This window comes from Budorcas taxicolor, chromosome 13 (assembly GCF_023091745.1).
Source record: "Budorcas taxicolor isolate Tak-1 chromosome 13, Takin1.1, whole genome shotgun sequence".
NCBI classification, from domain to species: Eukaryota; Metazoa; Chordata; class Mammalia; order Artiodactyla; family Bovidae; genus Budorcas; species Budorcas taxicolor.
The window spans coordinates 49033603-49057231 of NC_068922.1; the positions used below are offsets into that span (position 1 = coordinate 49033603).

The 23629-nt window shown below is 41.1% G+C and overlaps 1 protein-coding gene across 1 annotated transcript; it reads left to right on the forward strand.

Annotated features, from left to right (window-relative positions):
• Window positions 1–443: 443 nt before the first annotated feature.
• On the forward strand, window positions 444–10989 carry BMP2 (bone morphogenetic protein 2). The gene is made up of 3 exons (XM_052651141.1): window positions 444–686; window positions 1883–2232; window positions 10145–10989. The coding sequence occupies exons 2-3, from the start codon at window positions 1890–1892 to the stop codon at window positions 10987–10989; spliced, it is 1188 nt and encodes a 395-aa protein (XP_052507101.1). The 5' UTR covers window positions 444–686; window positions 1883–1889.
• The last annotated feature ends 12640 nt before the right edge of the window (window positions 10990–23629 follow it).

Genomic DNA, 23629 nt, shown 5'->3' on the forward strand with positions numbered 1-23629 from the left:
CTCGCCGGAGAATGTGCCCGAGGACGCCGGAGCGCCGGAGCCGCGGTGGTTTCAACTGGCTAGCGCTAATGGGGGTGCGCTGGAGGAAGGCAGAGTGATGCGGGGGGGCAACTCGCCTGGCACGGAGATCGCCGCTGCGCCCTTCCCCGGACCCGGCGTCGCCCAGGATGGCTGGCCCGAGCCATGGGCCGCGGCGGAGTTAGCGCCGAGCGCCCAACCCTCGTCCCGAGAGTCCCGGAGCCGGCCCGGCGCGGGGCCACGCGTCCCGCGGGCGCTGGTTCCTAAGGACGACGACAGCACCAGCTTTTCCTTTCTCCCTTCCCTTCCCTGCTCTGCACTCCTCCCCCTGCCCGCTGTTGTGTGTCAGCACTTGGCTGGAGACTTCTTGAACTTGCAGGGAAAATAACTTGCGCTCTCCACTTCGCCCCGGTGCCTCTGCCCCAGCGGACCAGCCTCACCGCCTGCGAACCCCGCCGCCCCTGCCACTTCTCCGCCGGGCCCGACCCGAGACGCCGTTCCCTGCGTGCTGGGAGGGACTGCCTGGCCGGCACCCGGGAGAAGGAAGAGGCGAAGGAAGGGAACCGGGTCCCCGCGCCAGGTCCTTCAGCCAGAGCTTTTTCCATGTGGAGACTCTTTCAATGGACGTGTCCCCGCGTGCTTCTTAGACGGTCTGCGGTCTCCTAAAGGTGACAACGTGGGCCGGGGCTGGGGGTGGGCGCGGGTCTCCCGCGGCCGCAGCAGCTGAGCCCCTCCCGGGGCCAGGCCTGGCGGGACGTAAACAGAACAGGTCCACGTGCACCGAGCCGCTGAGGGGATACCCACATCCTACCGCCCCTGGCGACCTTAGGCTTTGCCCTCCTGGCTCGCACTCTTCCGCCCCTCCTCCCTCCCCCTCTTCGGGATTTTATTAGGGCTGTTAACACATGGATGATTTTTTTTTTTTTTTAAGTTAAAGAAGTCCCTTCTAGAGGGTGGCCCGTGGATTTCACCCGTTAGCTGCCAACCTATACGTCCTGCCGTTTTAACTTGAAGTTTCTCCCGGAGAACTGCTCTCTCTACTCAGAGATATTTTCCCATTTAGGAAAATATTATACGTTGGGATTCTCTCTGGTTTTTGTTGTTGTTGTTGTTGTTTTGTTTTCTTTTTTACCAGGAATGCAAGGGGGCAGTTATTTCGTGCCACCTTGAACTGACACGTGAATTAATAGATATTAGCCATCTACCTAATAGGAAGATACTTGTGTATATTTACTGCATAGGAGGGGGCGAGGGGAGGGGGGATGGAGTGGCCTGCCCTGACATTTCTGAGGTTAGGTTCGGGTCACAGGTTGCGAGTGATTTCGGAAGTTGTGTCCTTGAGTTTACTGGCTCTGGAAGTTACAGACCCTGTGTGTATCAGGAAGTTCTATACAGTGCCTGTAAGGAAGTCACATGCACCATTTGTGAGTGTTTATATGCAAGTGAGCGCTGTGTGTTTGGGTTAGGTTAGGGTACGCAGGAATGTGAGACTAAGCGGTGGTTTTCCCAGGTTCCCTATACAGTTGTCAGCGTGAGTGTCGCAGGAAAAAAAAAAGTGACAGTCACTGACGCAGCGTGGGGTGGGGTGGGGTGGAGTGGGGTGGGGTGGGGTGGGGTGGGGGGCAAATCTTGACGGGTTGAGAATGGGATGGGAGCGGGGAAAAGCCATCAGGCTCAGGAACTAGGTGTTTTTCCATTCTCCCAAACGTTTGAGCTTCAGCTCCTCTTAAGTATCCCCGCGAGTGTTGTCAGCCAGGTGGGCACCCTGGAGGAGGCGGCAAATGGACGGAGCGGGAGCCCGCGGGGGCGGAAGGGGTGAGGGCTGGGCGGGAAACTCCGTGACTAATGTCGGCCCTGTCCGCAGGTCGACCATGGTGGCCGGGACCCGCTGTCTTCTAGCGTTGCTGCTTCCCCAGGTCCTCCTGGGCGGCGCGGCCGGTCTCATTCCCGAGCTGGGCCGGAGGAAGTTCGCGGCGTCTGCTGGCCGCTCCTCATCCCAGCCTTCGGACGAAGTCCTGAGCGAGTTCGAGTTGCGGCTGCTCAGCATGTTCGGCCTGAAGCAGAGACCCACCCCCAGCAGGGACGCCGTGGTGCCCCCCTACATGCTGGACTTGTACCGCCAGCACTCGGGCCAACCCGGTGCGCCCGCCCCGGACCACCGGCTGGAGAGGGCAGCCAGCCTCGCCAACACAGTGCGCAGCTTTCACCACGAAGGTGAGGCGCGGGGCCGGAGCTTGGGGGCGGAGACTGGGGCGGGGAGTCGTACGGCAAAGCGCCCCGCCGTGGGCAGACTGCAGGCATCCCTGGCAGGGCAGCTTGGCCCGGGCGCTGCAGACATTTCCCTGTTTGTAAGAACCTTTCAGAACCTGGCTTTCACGCACTGCCTGTGTGGCGGGAGAGCCAGGGATTCCCTTTCGGTAAATCGGCACTCTTTTCCTGGCTTGGAGCCAGAAGAGCGACTCCTCCTCCAGGAACTGGAGAGAAATCAAATGATGGGGGAAGACGAGGGCAAAAGGCATGCCCCTAGACTGCGAAACGTGTAAGAATTCCTTAGGAGAAGAATGAGAAGGAGGGGGGCAGATTGGGATCTCTTCATGTCTGTTTGGAAGCCTTTGCTCTATAAATCTGCTTCTCTTGCTTAAGCCAGGGTTTAAGGCATGACAGCGCCAAGGGCAAAATTTTCAGAGATAGTATTGAAAAATCAAAGCCCAGGGCCCCAAAGTCTTTCTAATTTACAGTAGATCTGGGCCTGGTTTGGAAGATTTCAAATCCCTATCTAATCCTCGTGGGAGATCAATTCCCCAATCAATCTTACTGTTTCCACAATGACTTTCTTGTCTTCTGCTTAAATCTGAGATGAACTTCCTAACAGAGACAAGGCTAGCCTTCAGATGAAAGCTTTTGCAGCAGCTAGCTGCTTGTTTTCCTTTTAGTGCATTGAAATGTGATTTTTTTTTTTCTTTTATGATACTGGATGTGGTTTTTCTAAGGTAGGGTATTTCTGCTTGTTTCATCAGAAAGGCATCTAGTGGATTTGAAATGTCTTAGAGCAACTTTTGAGATCTGTTATACCCAAGTTCTTAGGGCAATTACTCAAAAATACGTTCCACTGCAATTCTTTTTTTACACTTTTAAATGCTCCTTTGGCTTAACACATTCTAAACAGAGCCCAGGTTCCTTCAAGTTCTAGAGGAGGATCCAAAGTTGTATATCACAGAGCAGCCACTTGTAGAATATTGGAGAACTAGGATATAGTTCCCTTTTTCTTACCTTGCCCTGCCGAGGTGGTTGGTTTCAAGTGGAAATCTGTGCTCTGATATAAGCAAATCAGTAGTGTCACAGCCAGGCGTTTTCTCCCAGTGTGGAAGACTTACACTGGGAGAACAGCAGTTGATAGTGGGAAGGGGTTGTAAAGGCAGATTACATTACTTCATCAAGGCAGCTATACCTAATGAAGGGGACATTGAATTGATAATCAGTTCGTTTCTAAGTGAGACGCTCTCTGCTAGCAGAAATTAGGTTTGGAAGGAAGAAAGGTCTCATGTTACTCCTTCATGTTTCATCTTCTGAAAGCACAAGTTGTCTGTTGTCATGTAGAAATGTTTTTGTTCATGTCCATTCTATCATCACCACCTTGGAGTGATTATAGGTCCAGCTCATCATTCCCAACTGATGCTGATTAGATTTGTTTTTCTGGATAGAAAAGTAATACAAATTGCTATTTTGGCTACCTCTCCTGGAGATATAGCAAGGAAATCATTCTTTATTTTTAAGGCCAAGAAGGTACTGTGTGTCTCTTGGAACTTAAAAAGAAGATAGATCATTTAAAACATTTGACACCTAAAAATACTCAGTTGCATGACGATCCCATCAGTGAAGTCTCCATATTTCTCCTTCCTCTTGAAGTGCCTTGACCAAATCTAAACAAGCAAACTTAATATAGTGCATTATTTTAACTTAAATAGCATACTTGAGCTTATAAGTCAGAATTTATGTCTTTAAACATGTTAAGTGTTATGTGCCAAATAGTACAGAAGTTACCAACTTGCTTAAAATCAATTTGTAATAACTTCAGATTTTAATGCAATTAGATGATAGAAAAAAGCTATGTAATGTTTGCCCCAAATTTTAACAAACCCATTTCTTTTCTTGTTATGACTAGCATATAATCAGTATGCTACAAATTGCCCTTCTTTTGAAGACCAGTTCATTTTTGTATAACCCAGAATTTGGTTTTTGTAAATATTCTTGTTTATAAAACATCCATGCGTGACACTAAAAAGTCTTTTAATAAACATGTGATTAAGGCTTAGGGTTTAAGAGCAGAATTTGGTTCCTAGAGTCTTCATAGGTGTTTATTTATTAAAGAACCAAAGGATCTGATTACAAGAATTACCTGTTGGTTTTATTTGTGGGCAGGATCTGGGTGATTTGCTGAAATACAAGACAAGAAATATCATGGTGGCATTCTTTCAACCAGTGTGAGAAGATAATAGATCCGCATCATAGGTGCTCAGACACAGACATGATCAGTTATCATTTCTCCTATTAAGCTTTCTCTAGTACTTTCTACAGTGGCTTTTATTTGGGAGAGCCCAAGTACTGCAAAACATTTTCTTTTTTCAAAGTTGTTAAAAAGTACTTCAGTCTCATAGGCCTTTCAGAACTGCCACTGAGGATAAAAAATCACTTCTTTTAACTGGAAAATATTCTATGCTTTGCTTATAGTTAAAAGCACATTGAAACTGGTTGACTTCATTGGCCCTGCAAAAAATCTTTATTCTTTCCTGTCAGATTGGAATATGGAAGGACCACATGCTTGCTCTCCAGACTCTGAAGACACAGTTTTCTTTTTGCCTGAAATAACTGAATTATTTGCCTCTATGACTAAAGCTTTGAATTAAAGATTAACCTTCTTTCTACAAATGTAATTTTCCTGAAAATACCCAATTAAAAGGAAAGTTCAGGAAACAACTACTGCCCTGTGAAGGAACACTGATTCCCAGTTTGAACACAAATTCCCAGTACAACCAAAGGATTTGGGCACATATACCCACCAAACCAGTGTTCACCTGGAGATGCTTCCCAGGTGTCCCCAGGTATTTCAGTGTGAATAGGAAAGGCCCCCTTTATGTGGAACAGGCATTCTGTTGGGAAATGCTCATAGATGGAGCCTTTGGTGCCCAGAGAGTTCTTGCACTAATATTTTACATGCTGCTTCTTTTTGAGTGGTTCTTCTCTGTTCCCTGTTGATCCCTCCTCATTGAGCTATTTTGTCCTTTTTTTTAAAGACTTGACCTTTTGTATCTTTCACCAGGTAGGCAACTTATAATAAGAGGACCCTGGATCATTCCACAGGTGTTGGAGTTAAGGGTGTGCAGAGGCCAAATCAGAGTTAGTGAATGTGACTATGTTCTCTCTTTTAGCTGCCATCTCCTTTGTTGTCTTCAATTTTTAACTGACTCATTTGAACCTTTTGTATTTAATCTTTTTTTCTCCTTGACGCATTAATTTTCTCCCTTTCTCTCTCTCTCTCTCTCTCTCTCTCTCTCTCTCTCTCTCTCTCTATATATATATATATATATATATATATATATATATATTCTCTAATCATTATTTTATATTTTGGACATGATTTTTTTTATTCTCCACTACTTTGATTTTATTTCAGGGCAATAACTTCCAACCTTACTGACTAGCTAGAACATTTGCAGGTTTTCATTGTTGTTTTCTTAATGGACATTTTTTATTCAAAGATTGTTGCAAAATTCTCAAAACGTAATGACAACTCACTTTTTGCTAAAACTCATCATACTGTAGGAGAAAAAGACAGCCACAGAATATCAGTGGTTCCAAACAAGATCTGCATGTCCCAGCGCCTGCCACTTTACTTTTCTACTTATTTAGTTCTGTCTGCTTCCTTCATCATTTCTATTCATTTAACTGGGACAGAACTCACTCTGTGGATATATTTGTATTAAATATAAATCTGCCTCTGTTGGTTTTGACTTTTGCTTGAGTTTTTGACTCCTCCCCCATGTTAGATGGTGCCATCTAGTGGCCAGAAACCTGGGGCCTACATTAGGCTCAACTGCATAGCTATGCACTGTGACCGTAGGAAAGTCACATAACCTCTCTGAGCTCCACTTATTTCATTTACAAAATGGAGCTAGTAACAGTTTCTCTCTAATTGATCTGTCATAAGGTAATTCATATTACCCTGGTAATTCATATTCTTCCCTGGTCTAGGGAAGAGGAAGTCAAAATGAGCCTAGGCTAGCTGTGGGAATTCAGTCTTATCTTTGGATTATTTTGATATAGATGAATAATTGACAGTGTAGATGATTAAGTTAGAACTTTGCTTTTGGGAGAGAGGTTGAATGTCATTTTTACCTTATTGTCTCTTACTTTCCCACATTTTTGCAGCCATAGCTCCATTTATTTGATTAAGAATTTAGAAGTTCAGGGACTCACATCTAAAATAGTCTGGAATCCTCAGATCCCTTGGCAAGTGCAGCTTATCCAATAAAGATTATTTACATATACCTCAGAGAAATGTACATTGCCTTCTTAGGTAAGTGCTCCGTTATTTTCAGAATCCCCAGGCTTGATGTGATGATTTGTAACTTTACTTCATTTAAAAAAGTTCAGATATTTTTCTACCTTCTAGAAAAAAATCATGTTCCCTTGCAGATCAAAAGAAGAGGGTACCCTAACTTTGGTCAGTTTTCCTGGGTTTGGGAATTCCTGTGACCTTCTGATGTATCTCTGTGACCAGAGTCTGTAGCCAAGGGCCTTGTTGTAGAGGCCTTTGAATTAAGAAGGGATAGTGGTCCGGTTGGAGAAGGAAATGGCAACCCACTCCAGTGTTCTTGCCTGGAGAATCCCAGGGATGGGGGAGCCTGGTGGGCTGCCGTCTATGGGGTCGCACAGAGTCAGACACGACTGAAGTGACTTAGCAGCAGCAGCAGTGGTCCGGTAGGGATTAGGTTGACTGAGATGAAGCTGCAAAATTGGAGAAAGATCTTCACATTACTAGATAATTAATAGTATAAGTTTTTTCCTTTGCTAAGTGAGTCTTTTGCCACTTATTAATACCTCCAATGAGATTTTGGAGCACCTGATATTACCTTTTAATAGGTTAAATCCAGTTGAATTGTGGGAGTTTTATATAATTCAGTAATACATCGGTCTTTTGGAGGGTTATTGTTCTATTTGGGCTTCCCAGGTAGCTCAAGGTAAAGAATCTGCCTGCCAATGCAGGAGACACCAGTTGGATCCCTTGGTTGGCAAGGTCCCCTGGAGGAGGAAATGGCAATCCACTTCAGTATTCTCATCTGGGGAATCCCATGGGCAGAGGAGCCTGGTAGACTACAGTTCATGGGGATGCAAAGAGCTGGATATGACTGAGCATACATTCATTATTGTTCTATTTAATGCCTCTTTTATACCCATCCTCCTTGCTTCATTTACTTGTTTCTCATGCTTACCTGAGAGATTGTTCATCTTCTTCCTGGCTGTGTGTGATATTTCTCTGGGCTTGTTTGTCAATACAGCTGTTCCACAAAGGCCCCGGATAATGTGCCTTTCCTTCCCCTCTTTAAGAAGAGCAAGAAACTCTTATGTGTTCTGAGATCAGCGAAGTCAGTTCCTTGGGGCCAGGTCTGGCTTTGGGTCATTGTGTCTAGAGGACACTGCTGATTTTTACATCACTGCTGTTTTCTCTGGTAGCTTCTCTGCAGAAAGTGGAAACATCAGAGGGCTCCTGAATTGCAGGGGGATAAACACAATCCTTGATATTGGAGGAAGGCTCTCGTTGATTGGTGGGAGGGTTATTTTAAAATAGTGCCTGGTCTGAAGTACCATTAGCCAGGCAGCAGAGTTTAGAGCTCTCCCAAAGGTAGCCCTGCAGGTGTGGGTTCAGTTCAGTTCAGTTGCTCAGTCGTGTCCGACTCTTTGCGACCCCATGAATCGCAGCACGCCAGGCCTCCCTGTCCATCACCAACTCCTGGAGTTCACTCAGACTCACATGCATCGAGTCAGTGATGCCATCCAGCCATCTCATCCTCTGTCGTCCCCTTCTCCTCCTGCCCCCAATCCCTCCCAGCATCAGAGTCTTTTCCAATGAGTCAACTCTTCGCATGAGGTGGCCAGAGTACTGGAGCTTCAGCTTTAGCATCATTCCTTCCAAAGAAATCCCAGGGCTGATCTCCTTCAGAATGGGCTGGTTGGATCTCCTTGCAGTCCACGGACTCTCAAGAGTCTTCTCCAGCACCGCAGTCCAGAAGCAAGTGTGGGTTAGTCTACGTCTAAGGAGAGGGGCTTTAGATCTACTCATCCATGGCTTCAACTCTTAACTCCTTGGCCAACACTAATGGTTCTTCTGTTCATCTTTATATTATTTAACAAAAAAGGCACTTTGTTTCTGGCAACTTGTACTTGAACATGAAAAGCATTCTTTAAAACCTTTAGGCTCAAAGGGCAGTTCCCCCAGCTTCCAGCATTCCCTCCCCTGGGAGCTGCTGGAAATACTGAATCTCAGGCCCCACCCCAGACTCACCAGTTGAATCAGAATCAGCATTTGAAGAGTTAAGGTGTCCTAGGTGATTTGCAAGAAGGTTAAAGTTTCCAAGCATACCATTAAAACATTCCTCCATAATTTAGTGTAAACCACCCCTGTTGACCTTAGCTTGCAGTAATGACTGTTGCTTTGATGATGAAGGTTTATAAGGTAGAACCTTTGAGGAAATGATCTGATTATTCTTTGCTAAGATATCTAGATTTTGTGAACAATGAATAGCTATTTGGCTTAGGAGAAATACAACCATAAAATTAATGAAAAATGATTTCCTCTTACGGTGATGACATGGAACTATGGCTAAATTGATTTTGCTGGCACTCAGGTTGGATCCTGAATGAAGCAGGTAAAATTTGGTGACAGTGAAATGACAGGATGTGGTAAAGCTAGAAGAAAGTAAACCCAAATATCTCAAAATTCCAGTGCTATTCACTATTAATTTAATAATAATGTGTACTTTCTATGAATTGCAGACTAAACATTCAAGGTGCTATGTTACATTGTTTGTTCAAAAAGCAGTACTTAAAATTGAAATTCTAGAATTTTAAATCAGGAAGAATTTTCTACATATAGCCCACTTAAATGACTATTTTAAAATAATGATATTAGATACAAAATGATTATTCTGTATTTAGATTATCTCTTACATCATGAATATCATAACGACATTTCTGTGGATTTTCATAAATTTAGCAGGAGGTTTGTCTGTATCCTGTAGCCTATTATTGGGTGTTTGTTTGTTTTGTTTTGTTTTAAGATAAATGAATTATAAATAGAAGAGAATCATTTTTTCCCCAAAAACATCTAAAGTGAGATTTTTATTTTTGAGGTCATAAGGAGGTTAGAGAACAGACAAAGTTGGGAAGTTAACTTCTCTTGAAATTGTCCAGCCTTAATTACTACAGTGTCCTAGTTCCACCCTTACGTTTCCAAAGAAGCAGATCCCTTGTAAATGCCTTTGTTTCTTGACTTTTGAGTAAAATAGTAGGGTGTACTTTGCAAAATGTCATCGTTGATGTTGAGTTTCAAAGTCTTTAATTAGGAAACTGAAATCTGTATATCGAGATTTGTAAATCATCTAAATTGCAGAGTAATGTTTTAGAATACCGCTTAAGGGATTGACATTAAAGCCTTTTTCTTTTTAAGAAATGCAATAATTTCCTCAAATCCTCACTCATTAGGCCTCTACTAACTACAGTGCTGACTTTTTTTTTTTTGCCCTAAAGTCTGTGAATTCCAAAGAAATGCTTCACCATTCCCCCCATTATTATAGCCACCTGGAAGCAGTATTCACATATTAGATTAAAAAAAAAAAATGACAATGAATTGTGAAATTTTGTTTCTTGGTGTGTATATTGACATAAATGTATGGAAAAGGGAGGATCGTTTTTTTATCTAAAGGGGAAATTGTAATTTTCTGGTTGCAGACGTTACATGGGTTGAATCAAACCCTGAAGTGATGTTTATAAATCCTTATATACAATCAGACTGTCTTACTTGCCTTACTGAACACTTTTTCTTTTTTTCCACTTTTTCATATCAAATTAGAATCTTTGGAAGAACTGCCGGAAATGAGTGGGAAAACAACCCGGCGATTCTTCTTTAATTTAACTTCTATCCCCACTGAGGAGTTTATCACCTCAGCAGAACTTCAGGTCTTTCGGAAACATATGCCCGAAGCTTTGGAAAACAATAGCAGTTTCCATCACCGAATTAATATTTATGAAATTATAAAACCTGCCACAGCTAACTCCAAGTTCCCTGTGACCAGACTTTTGGACACCAGGTTGGTGACTCAGAATGCCAGTAGGTGGGAGAGCTTCGATGTCACCCCCGCCGTGATGAGGTGGACCGCCCAGGGGCTCACCAACCACGGGTTCGTGGTGGAGGTAGCCCACCCAGAGGACAGCCATGGGGCCTCCAAGAGGCATGTGCGGATTAGCAGGTCTTTGCACCAAGATGAGCACAGCTGGTCACAGATAAGGCCCTTGCTTGTCACTTTTGGCCACGATGGGAAAGGACACCCTCTCCACAGAAGAGAAAAGCGGCAAGCAAAACACAAACAGCGGAAACGCCTCAAGTCCAGCTGTAAGAGACACCCTTTATATGTGGACTTCAGTGATGTGGGGTGGAATGACTGGATCGTTGCGCCGCCTGGGTATCATGCCTTTTACTGCCACGGGGAGTGCCCTTTTCCCCTGGCTGATCACCTGAACTCCACGAATCATGCCATTGTCCAAACTTTGGTCAACTCAGTTAACTCTAAGATTCCCAAGGCATGCTGTGTCCCAACAGAGCTCAGCGCCATCTCCATGCTGTACCTTGATGAGAATGAGAAGGTGGTATTAAAGAACTATCAGGACATGGTTGTCGAGGGTTGTGGGTGTCGTTAGCACAGCAAAATAAAATATAAATATATATATATATATATTAGAAAAACAGCAAAAAAATCAAGTTGACACTTTAATATTTCCCAATGAAGACTTTATTTATGGAATGGAATGGAGAAAAAAAAAACACAGCTATTTTGAAAATATATTTATATCTACGAAAAGAAGTTGGGAAAACAAATATTTTAATCAGAGAATTATTCCTTAAAGATTTTAAAATGTATTTAGTTGTACATTTTATATGGGTTCAGCCCCAGCACATGAAGTATAATGGTCAGATTTATTTTGTATTTATTTACTATTATAACCACTTTTTAGGAAAAATAGCTAATTTGTATTTATATGTAATCAAAGGAAGTATTGGGTTTGTACATAATTTTCCAAAAATTGTAGTTGTTTTTCATTTGTGTGTATTTAAGATGAAAAGTCTACATGGAAGGTTACTCTGGCAAAGTGCTTAGCACATTTGCTTTTTTTTGCAGTGCTACTGTTAAGGTCACAAGTTCAAGTCCAGGAAAAAAAAAAAAGTGGATAATCCACTCTGCTGACTTTCAAGATTATTATATTATTCAGTTCTCAGGAATGTTGCAGAGTGGTTGTCCAGTCCGTGAGAATTTACATCCTTATTAGGTGGAATATTTGGATAAGAACCAGATATTACTGACCTAATATAGAAACCCTTCCCCTAACCCTTAATTTGCAGAAAGAGTAAAGCAAGACCAATAGAAATAATTAGGAAAACGATGAAGCTACAGGAAAGTAAATGATGGTTTGTTGTTCTTTCCTAAACTAGTGACCCCTTCAAAGGAGCTGGACTGGCCAAAGTATTAAATAAAATATAAGATTTCTTCATTATTGATATTGTGATCATGTATATTTAAAATTGATATCTAGTGGCCCTCGTGAAGAGTTGGAAATCAATTTGTATTTCACTTTTACCTCACCTGGGAGCTCTTTATGCTCAGAAGGACTCAATTTTCTAACTTTGCCCCCCACACAGCAAAGTTGTTTTCTGCCTACCCCAGTTCTCTGTTCCATCAGCTTGTTTTTCTTTCTAAGGCTATGTGTTTAAACACATTTCTCCAAATGTTAAACCTATTTCAGACAATAAACATCAAAGTTCTTTCATTTCATTCTATAAAGACCAACCTGCAAGAGAAACGGTGCATGTGTACAGTGTTCACAAAGTTTCCTTACATTTGCTTACATTTTTGCTTCTGAGGCTACTCATTTTGGAGGGAGGTAGGAAGAGGCAAGGAGCTGTTGGAAATTTGCAAGCAGGTCATGGGCTAATTCTTAGGAACTGATCAGTGCTTTAGTATTGTACATGCACTTCTTTGGAGCAGGATGATTTAAGAGAAAACCAATGCTACAAAATAGGCAAAACCTGGGGAACCCAAGATAAAGTTTCAGAGATGATATCCCATGCAACTGAGGCAATGATGCCAAAAAATTAGAAAGGGAAAGTGTCTAAGATCAGCTTCTACAAGGTCATCTGCCAACTGGACTGAAGCCCAAGCAAAATGAAGTCAAATTAGGCCACTCAGAATGAACATTTACAAAGGACAGGGGTTCTGTGTTCTGGGTTGAAATCAGACCCCAGTAAGGGTTGGATGGGTATGCTTATATGGCTAAGGCTCCCACCACACCTCATAATTTTACTTGAAGTATTTTAAGGTCAATTTCTAGGACTTTGTGTCACCTCTGGTCCTACTGTGATTGATAAGGTCTTGTTCTAATTTCCTTTCGTAGCCCTGCCTTGGGATTGGCCAAACAAAAGAGTATATTAGTAAAGAAACACTGCCATCATCAGATTCTTCTCAGGAATTAACCTGTGATGAGCATGTTACATTTTGGATTATGTTTTGGGTATGATAGGTTTGACCCTGTGTTTTGAGATTATATAGGCAGATTTTTTTTTTTTTTAAAGAAAAGTAGTATTTTTGTTGTTGTTGTTTAGCCCCTAAGTCATGTCCTACTCTTTTGTGACCCCATGGACTGTAGCCCACCAGGCTCCTCTGTTCATGGGATCTCCCAGGCAAGAATACTGGAAGGGGTTGCCATTTCCTTCTTCAGGGGAACTTCTCAACTCATGGATCAAACCCACATCATCTGTGTCTCCTTCATTGACAGGTGAATTCTTTACCATTGAGCCACCTGGGAAACAAGCTTTGAGATTATGTAGATCATGTTTTTTTAGAACAACTGCTACAAGTTATCTTTTACTCCTTCCACTTTTAAAATCTTTTAGTTTCTTTTTATCCCTATCCTATTGCTCTTGCACTCAATAGAAGGCAATATCATCTCTGTCCCTCACACTCTTCTTCCTCTCTTGCTGTGGACGTGAGGGGCAGGCTGCACAGTCTTAACATCTTGAAAAATAGTAATCCATGTTTTGTCATTTCCAAATACTCCAGATGACAGTGCAAAAGTATATAGCCCAAGAATTTCCATACATTTGGCAGTTTCATCCCTTTTTATACCTCTGCTTAATTGGTTCTGAATTTCATAGTGAAAATGATTCTCAAGTGTGTTCTCTTGCATAATATATATGTGTAAATATATATAGACATATATATGTGCAATATATGTAAATATGTATGTGTGTGAATATATATGCAAATGTGTAAATACATATAAATATATACACAAATATATGTGTAAATATATATAGACATATATGTAATATATAAATATACACACAAAGATATATGTGCCAAGTATTACATATAGGTAGATGATGGTATTTTCAGTTTAGTTCCTGAGATTTTGTGATAGTTGAGGACTCTGACCCTCTTGGCAGTTCAGTAGAGAAACAGAATATTCTTACATATATTCTACATTCCTACAGACATTTTGGCTCACATTCTTCATTCTGAGAAAAAAAGAAATGTCATAACTAACCCTGTGACACTGAATGTTTTCAGTTTTCAGTTTTCAGTCTCTATTCTGTAGGAACCTTTGAATCCTTTTAGAATTGGCTTTCAAAAAATGTAAGTTTCTGAATTTGGGGAGATTACCTTTCAAAATTGATTAAGTTGTGTCATCTGGTTTTGTGCTTGTCTGGGCTGTGTCTGCTTCCCTGGCATGGTTTTAACTTGTATGGCAGGTCCAGATAGCTCTGTTCATGTTTTGCCTTCAAAACTGGGGAGGAAGATTAGTGGTTTACAGATTTCTCTATGCTTCCATGTTTTCCATAACTTCTACTCCATTTCCTGTTTTATATTGTATCTCAAGAAGTGAAGAATTGAGAGATTATCTATCAGTCTGGTCTGTGTAACAGGCTACATCATTATGGATAATCTAAATGTTCCTTTTTTTTTTTTTCCTTAGTTTTTTATCAGAAGTGAAATAATCATTTGTGAAAATCAAAGCACTTTTTAAAATAGTGTATTTCTATTCTTAAATCATATTAATGTTAAGATATCGATTCACTGAATGTGAGATGCTACAGCCCCCCAATCTATAATAAGACAAAAGGAAAACAACCTTGCAGTAAAGAACAATTTAAATGTAGAAATAAGTGTGACATAGATGGGCAATCACAAAGAAGTAGGACTGCTCTGGAACTATTCTGTTCATTTTCTGCTTACTTTTTTGCAGGGGGCACGTAGGGTGAGGTGAGATGAGATGGAGAATAAATGCAGGTCTACTTCACTCAGTAAATTGCTTTTCCTCTTGCCTCCACCCCACTGGCATAAATTATACCCTTATGGTATTCTCCAGGGCAGAATTTTCTGACTATCTCCCTGCCCTGCAAATTTCAAAGTGAACTTCTACCTAACAAATGATGCTCTAAATAAAACTTCTTAGATTTTATTGTGCATGGGAATCACCAGTATCACTTCCAGGAGAATGCAGCCTTGATGGATCTACAGACCCCTTGGGATCATGTTACATCAGTTTTGTTTCCCTCAGCCTGGGGTAGGGCCCAAGATTCTACATTTCCAACATGTTCCCAGGTATAGATTCTAAGAGTTCTCTGTCACAACAGCAGAAAGACCAAGTTTAGGCCCCTCATTAAGAAGCAGCACTTAAAAGAAAAACAAAACAACCAAACCTATATACAGGAAGGCATTTAGATACATTTTATCTGAAATGATGCCCTATGTATTTTTTTCAAAGGCATTCTTTTCCCCCACAAGATGACTGGCAATTTTGTGTTCTAGCCACCCTCAGACATGAAAACACTTGGTTACTTATCTTGTAAAATCTGCTCAGCTTGCTTGCTTGGGCATGTAGGTAGTCAGTTTAGTCAAATACGTGTCAGTACATCTATGTGGATGGGGGAGCAGGTGCAAGCCTTTAACGTACTTTTAAAAAGTCTAACACTTAAGTCAGTCCATGGAGTTGATCCCGTGTGATCTTATTGCCAAGTATCTGAATTAAAAGTTTTCCCTTTGAAGGCAGCAAATAGATGTCATACATTTGAACCACTTGTTTATACTAAAAATGATGCTTGATTTTTTTTTTTTTTTGTAAGTTCTAAGACAGTTCACTGTACAGCACCACTGAGCTTAGAGGGTGATACAAAGCTTCCCAAGCTGGTATTTGACATTTCATTTAATGAATATTGGCATTTGTAATGCTGTGGTTGGCTTCAAATAAGGTGCTGAAGTGAATGGACTCTGGCTAGAAAAAGCAAAAGGAACTGAGTTCCTTCAGCAAAGAATGAACTTTGTCTTGACCCCTTTTCTGTAGCAAGATGTCTTAGGAAGGTCATCTGTTTAGTAAGCTCATTTTATTTTTTGGGAGAGAACTTTGAAGGTTTCTTGCAAGCAATTCAGTTTGGAGTATTTGTGGAAGTAATGCTGAAATGAATGAATCCTAATCTCAGATATACTCTTTATAATGTTGACATACACATAGATGTAGATACATACCCACAGACTAGACATACACATATTTTTTTTTCTCTTGCAGATATATGTAACCTAGGAGGATAATCTTGGTTTGTTCCTGTCTGGGGACCAAATGCTGAGTGTAGGGTGCCTAATTTTATATCTGTTGGGTCTATTATTTATTTTAGGTCTCCACACTTTGGACTGAGTCTCTCTGAGGTGCATAAGCAGTACTCCAGACAGCCAGACACTGGCTTGAATGCCACTTCCAGCCTGTGTTTGCCCCAAGCCCTGGGCCCCACTCCAAGTCATGCCAGGACTGCATTCATGCTGCAGTGTGTCTTGATATGCAGCTTTCTCTGCAAACTGCCCATTGCTGAAAGCTCCCCTCTTGAGGAGCAGACTCTCATCTGGTCTGCATTTACACTGGAACTGCTTGGCCACAACACGATGAGAGAATAATTATTGAACTATTTTACTGGACAACTATTTCCAAATTGTTGATTTTTTATTGATTTCAGGAGGCAAGCTAATTGCCCCATGGCAACTTGATGTGAACATTTAATGAAGATCAGGAAACAGAGTTTATGAAAAGCTGTTGTATAGTCACTGCAAAATTTCAAGAACTGTTTTATACTTCCTGACAGTGCTGGGCTGAGCTTAATGGTTTATTTTTATTACTTAAGAGAGTAAACCTTGCTTTAGCCCGGTGTGTGGAAACTATACCCTCATCCTACATTACGCATTTTCGAGTTGCTTTTTCCTCACTCCAGACTTCCTTTCCTGCTATCTACAGTCAGAACTTTTTCTGTTTTAATTGTCTGAAAGCGAGTTTCTATCTTTGCTCCCTGAGAATCTTAATACACACACGCACACACTCCTGAAGCTAAGTGTCTGCATTGTTTCACTTTGTTTTGGGTGGAGTTTCTTTTCGGCACATGGTTGCTAGACAACCAAGCAGACGAAAGTTAAAGATTGAAAAGGCATTTTTAAAGATGTCGAATCTTGGCTGCTTGAACTGTTTTATCTTTGTCTTTATATGGAAGGCTTAGTTCTCTTACCAGGCTACCCTGGTCTTTTGTTGCCGAGATGGCTGGTAGAAGATCTGTTGAAGTAGAGCTCTTAAAGCATTATCTGTTTGAGAACTTTCTTAAGTGTTGTTCCCATTTGCTGGAACATGCTTCCCACCTGGATGGGCAAAAAAAGCCAGCTTAGTTTCCAAGGGTGTATTTTAAATCACTAATAAAGTGTGTGCCAGCCCCCAGCTGCTTCAATTGTTGCAAGGCAAAGAGGTGGAGAAAAGATTGCTTTTTTTTTTTAAAGATTACTTTTTGAGGTAACATTCAGAAATACAAGACTTCAGTTGGTGCAGAACACAGTCACCAAGAAGCTGCATTTGGTTTTCAGTAGATAGTATTGGAAATGTTTAAAAAATTCTTAAAAAGTCTAATTTTAAATCAAAGTCACTTAAATCATCATTTCAGTAAGATGTTTCAGGAACACATATTTAATATCCAATCTTTATACATCTGCCAAGTTGGACGTGTGTTCACAAGTTCATGTTGCATGTGAACACAATTTGTAGCTGACATGCTTTGCTCACTTCTGGTCTGCCCTTTTCCCTCCTCCATCCTCTGAGATGCTGTCTTTCCTCGTCACAGGGTTCCCTGGGCTGCAATTCAGTCAAATCCATGGAAAACTTTACCAGCTTTACTGAATCATTTATAGGCAGGATTTCCTGGCATGAAGATCAAACAGGGAGCTCTGAAGTTTGTTCATTGTAGACTGTTTTGGACATTAGAATCTTCTGAAGCCCATCTGGCCCTACACATAAATTTGATAAAATGTTCTCAGCTGAAGAAATCTTGTGTGTGCATGCTTAGTTGCTAAGTTGACCCCATGGACTGTAGCCCACCAGGATCTTCTATCCATGGGATTTCCCAGGAAAGAATACTGAAGTGGGATGCAGTTTCCTTCTCCAGGGGATCTTCCCAACCCAGGGATCAAACTCACATCATTTGCATCTTCTGCATTGGCAGGCAGATTCTTTACCACTGAGCAAGTTAATAATGGCAACCCACTCCAGTATTCATGCCTGGAAAATTCCATTGACAGAGGAGCCTGGCAGGCTACGCAGTCCATGGGGTTGCAAGAGTCAGATACAACTTTAGCGACTAAACCACCACCAAAAGTTAATACTGACTTAAACATTGCTCCAGTGTTCTTGTCTGGAGAATCCCAGGGATGGAGGAGCCTAGAGGGCTGCCGTCTATGGGGTCACACAGAGTCGGACACAACTGAAGCGACTTAGCAGCAGCAGCAGCAAACATTGCTCAGTCACTTGACATCACCAGTAAACCTATTGTCCTCACCAGTACTTTGTCTTGACAATATTAGGAGGCACAGCAATAATGATGCTTAAACATCAAGATCCAGAAATGAATCTGACTGCAAATCTCATGGCAATTAATGGGCGAGCTAAACATAAATTAGGAAATAGCCCCAGGGAAATTCCAGTATTTTCTAATCTCAAAAGACTTGCTGTTTGCTGTGTGTTTATTACCTGAAGATCACTTGGCTGAATAAAAGAAAATGGGGAAAACTGGAAAAGTTAAGGGTTGTTGCAGTTAGAAAATTTACGTATGTGAGATCCATGCACCTTTTATCAGCAGAGGGATGAATTTTTAATACACTATGGAACAGTAACTCCTTCCATGATGATGCTATAGAGGATTTGACCTGTTTTGAGAAGGCACAGAAGTGATTTTGATAGCTCCCTTTACATTGAACTGTGCAGAAACAAGAACAGTTGTTAAGTGAAAAAGAGCTGAAGGCTAAGAATTCTAAAATCCTCTTACCAACATCAGCAAACCAAAGGGAAAATTATTTCTGCCTTGTTGGGGAATAACCTCTAAGTGAGCTCTAGATCCTCTTTCTCTTTTGTGAGTATCTTTTATGCTTGAATATCACTTTCCATGGACTGGATCAGGTTGAGGCCTGGATGTCCCTCTGTTTCTCCATGTCCTCATGAGTTTGCTAAAGTAATTTTTTAAATGAATTTTTAGTATGAGGAAAATTGCTTTAAAATTTGTGCTGGCTTCTGCTGTACAACATGAATCAGCCATAACTCTCTCTCTCTCTCTCTCTCTCTCTGCATATATATATATATATACGTGTTTGTATGTATATCCCCTCGCTCATTAGCCTCCCTCCCCTCTCCCTTTTTCAATCCTGTAGGTCATCACAGATGCCAGGCTGGCTTCTAGTGTTATACAGCAACTTCCCCCTAGCTATCCATTTTACACATAATAGTGCATATATGTCATTGCTATTCTCTCAATTCATCCTACCCTCTTCTTCCCCACCTAAGACCACCTAAGTCCATTCTCCATTTGGACTTATCTCCATTGTTGTGTTTATTCAGTCACTAAGTCATGTCTGACTCCTTGCAACCCTATGAATTGCAGCATGCCAGTCTTCCCTGTCCTTCACCATCTCCTGGAGCTTGCTCAGACTCATGTCCATTGAGTTGGTGATGCCATCCAACCATCTCACTCTCTGTTGTCCCCTTTGCCTACTGCCTTCAATCTTTCCCAGCATCAGGGACTTTTCCAATGAGTTGGCTCTTCATATCAAGTAGCCAAAGCATTGGAGTTTCAGTTTCAGCATCAGTCCTTCCAATTGAGGGTTGATTTACTTTAGTACTGACTGGTTTGATCTCATTGTATCCAAGGGACTCTTGCATCACAATTTGAAAGCATCAGTTCTTTGGCACTCAGCCTTCTTTATGATCCAACTCTCATACCTGTACATGACTACTAGAAAAACCATAGCTTTGACTATATGGACCACTGTAGGCTAAGTAATGTCTTTGCTTTTTAATATGCTCTCTAGAGTATATTGCTGCAGTCACAATCCACAGTGATTCTGGAGCCCAAGAAAATAAAATTCATCACTGCTTCTACTTTTTCACCATCTATTTGCCATGAAGTGATGGGACCAAATGCCGTGATATTAGTCTTTTGAATGTTGAGTTTTAAGCCAGCTTTTTCACTCTCCTCTTTCACCTTCATCAAGAGGCTTTTTAGTTTCTCTTTGCTTTCTACCATAAAGGTGGTGTCATCTGTATCTCTGAGGTTATTGATATTTCTCCCAGCAATATTGATTCCAGCTTGTTAGTCATCCAGCCCCGCATTTCACATCATGTACTCTACATGTAAGTTGAACAGGTGACAATATACAACCTTGTCAAACTCTTTTTTCAGTTTTGAAGCAGTGAGTTGTTCCATGTAAGGTTCTAATTGTTGCCTCTTGTCTTGCACACAGGTTTCTCAGGGTACATGTAAGGTGGTCTGGTATTTCCATCTCTTTAAGAATTTTCCAGTTCGTTGTGGTTCATAGAGTCAAAGGCATTAGCATGTTCAATGAAACAGAAGTAGGGTTTTCTTTGAATTCCCTTGTGTCTCCATTCCTTCCCTGCAAATAGGTACATCAGTATCATTTACCTAGATTCCATATATATGTGTTAATATGTGATATTTTTCTCTTTCTGACATACTTCACTCTGTATAACAGGCTCTAAGTTCATCCACCTCACTACAACTGAGTCAAATCTGTTCCTTTTTATGGCTGAGTAATATTCCATTGCATATACATACCACACTTCTTTAGCCATTCATTTGTCAGTGGACATCTAAGTTGCTTCCATGTCTTTGCTATTGTAAATAGTGCTGAAGTGAACATTGGGGTACATATGTCTTTTAGAATCATGGTATTTTCAGGGTATAGGCCCAGTAGTGCTGTTGCTGGTCATATGGTAATTTTGCTTCCCAGATGGTGCTAATGTTAAAGAATCCACCTACCAGTGCTTGAGATATAAGAGACTAGGGTTCGATCCCTCTATGGGGAAGATCCCCTGGAGGAGGGTATGGCAACCCACTCCAGTATTTTTGCCTGGAGAATCCCATGGGTAGGGGAGCCTGGTGGGCTACAGTCAACTCTATCTGGGCTACAGAGTTGGACACAACTGAAGAGACTTAGCATGCATGCATGCAAGCACATGGTAGTTTTATTCCTAGTTTTTTAAGGAATCTCCAGAGTATTCTCCATAATGTCTGTATCAGTTTACATTCCCACCAGCAGTGCAGGAGAGTTCCCTTTTCTCCACATCCTCTCTAGCATTTATTGTTTGTTGATTTTTTTGATGATGACCATTCTGATTGGTATAAGGTGATACCTTTTTATAGTTTTGATTTGCATTTCTCTAATACTGATGTTCACATCTTTTCATGTTTGTTGGCCATCTGCATGTCTTCTTTGGTGAAATGTCTGTTTAGATCTTCTCCTCAATTTTGATTAGGCTGTTTGTTTTTCTGATATTAAGCTGTTTGAGCTGCTTATATATTTTGGGGACTAATCCTTTGTCAGTTGCCTTATTTGCAATATTTTTTTTCCCTTTCTGAGACTTGTCTTTTAATCTTATTTATTGCTTCCTTTGTTGTGCAAAAACTTAAGTTTAATTAGGTCCCATTTGTTTTTTTTTTTATTTATTTACATTATTCTAGGAGGTGGGTCAGAGAGGATCTTGCTGTGATTTATGTCAGAGTATACTTCCCATGTTTTCCTCTAAGAGCTTTATAGAGTCTGGCCTTACATTTAAGGACATGACATGAAGGAGCAGACAGAGTCTTGCTAGATATTCCTAGTATACAGGTGCAGTCTCATAGCATGGGGGATAGTCTCAAAGATCCTCTTTCCCAGAACCATTAAAGTTAGGACATTAAAACTATAACACTGCTGTTAATCTTAAGGAAATTTATTAAGGAAACTTGTGGGATGGGAACACTTCCACGTATTACTATGTACCGTTTCTAGGAAGTTCAGGGAGATGCTGGTGTTTCAGCCCCAGTGGTGTAAAAATAAGAGCCTTCCTCCATAGCAGCTGTTGCCAAAACACAGCTCTTTGGAAAGCTCCTGCCAAGGGATCTGTGGTGGGGGGTGGGGTTTGACTTCTAAGTCCCAAACAACATTGCGGGCTGTCTAGTTATGGCATAAGTTAAGTGGTGGTCCTTGCTTAGCAGAAGTGGAAATCGATATCTTTATTTGTCCCATCACTTACCTAATCTTCAAAAAACCAATTAGAACTTTCCTATACTTCTATTTACATTCCACTCTCTCTGTCTCCCTTTCTCTTCTCTTTGTGTCTCTTTCTCCCTTCTTCTGGGTACCAGGGAAGTCTGAGGAAATGCATTTGGGAAAGAAGAGCTAGAAAACCTAAGCTTATCTGATACTAAAGGAGAGGGAATTGGTCCTATGTTGTCACCAATCTGAGAGTTTGCTGAACTAAAATGTCACAATGCCAGAGATCTCTTCTGAGATGCCAGCTTGAACAGGGAACAAGATCTTCTTGTGATTTACTTTTTCCATGGTCATGGGACTGAATTTGAGGAAAGGAGTAACTCCATGACCTTTCCTGGTGGAAAATGCTCATGGTAGAGGAGGAACTGCCCTGCTTTCTCCTCTGTAACCCAGCCTGTGGGATGCTGGGGGGAAAGGCCAGTCCAGCAGGTGGGGGTGGGGTGAGGTGGGAGGGATCTGGCAGCCCACTGGCCTTCAGCAGAGCATGGCCCAGAGCAAAGCCTTCTGCTTTGCAACCAGAAGTCATAATTAATTTGACTTTAATTTTTATATTAGCACTTTTCTCATGACTCTGATAATTTCATATGAAATTTCAAAAGCTGTAACAGTTATTTACTCTTTAGGAACTTAAACATTCACTGGGTGAAATATACTTTCCTCCCTCTGAAACAGAAGTTGGATGAATGCTTCAATTAAGAAAACAAAGACAAGGGGGAATTTCTGGGGCTAATCACCTCCTGGCTCCCACTCACTCCTCTTCCCCAGGTCATCTTCTCACTAAGTTGACCAACTGTCAGACAGCCTATCTCATCTTAGTGTTTCTCTTATCTTGAATTCCTTTCACCACTATATGGAATGTTACTGTAGGTATTTTTGAAAAGACATTTCTTTATCAAGTTGAAGAAACCTTCTATTCCTGTTTTAAAAGTTTTAAACATGCACAAAAGATGCATTCGATGCTTCCATTGCTGTGATTACATGATTTTTCTCCTTTCCTTTGTTAATGTGGTAGATTACATTGATTGATTTTCAAATACTCTACCAGCATCACTGGAATAATCCCACTTGGTCATGGTATTAAATATAATTAAATGTCATGTTTTTTACATAGTGTTGAATTATGTCTGCTAATATAGTTTTAAGGAAGTATGTATCCATATTCATGAGGGATATTGTTTTGCTTTTTTTTTTGGTGCTATCAATATTTTTCTCTGGTTTTGTTATGAGGGTAATAATGGCTTCACAGGATGAATTAATAAGTGTTCTGTCCTCTTGAATTTTCTGGAAAAAAATTGTATAAAATTGACTTTAATTCTTTTTTGAGCATTTGGTAGAATTCTGTGAAACCATATGGGTTAAAGATTTCTTTTCTGGGGACGATTTACATAATGAATTCAATTTCATTTTTAAAACAATAATAGGGCTATTCATATTATTTACTACATATTGAGTGACTTATTCTTGCTCATACTTCTCAAGGAATTGGTCCACTTAAATATTCCTTTATTATCCTTTATAATATTTTGTAATATTCCTTTCTTATCCTTTTGATGTCTACAGAGTCTGCAGTGGTACCTTCTGTTTCATTTCAGATAGTATTATGCCTTCTCTCTTTTATTTTCTGTCATTCTTGCTAGAGATTTATAAGGTTTATTGGTCTTTTC

What these genes read in the sequence shown, in the direction of transcription:
- BMP2 (XM_052651141.1), top strand. Translation starts at nt 1,890, where the DNA reads ATGGTGGCCGGGACCCGCTGTCTTCTAGCGTTGCTGCTTCCCCAGGTC. An exon ending in GCGCAGCTTTCACCACGAAG is followed by an intron (nt 2,233 to 10,144) that starts GTGAGGCGCGGG and finishes ATATCAAATTAG; the next exon opens with AATCTTTGGAAGAACTGCCG.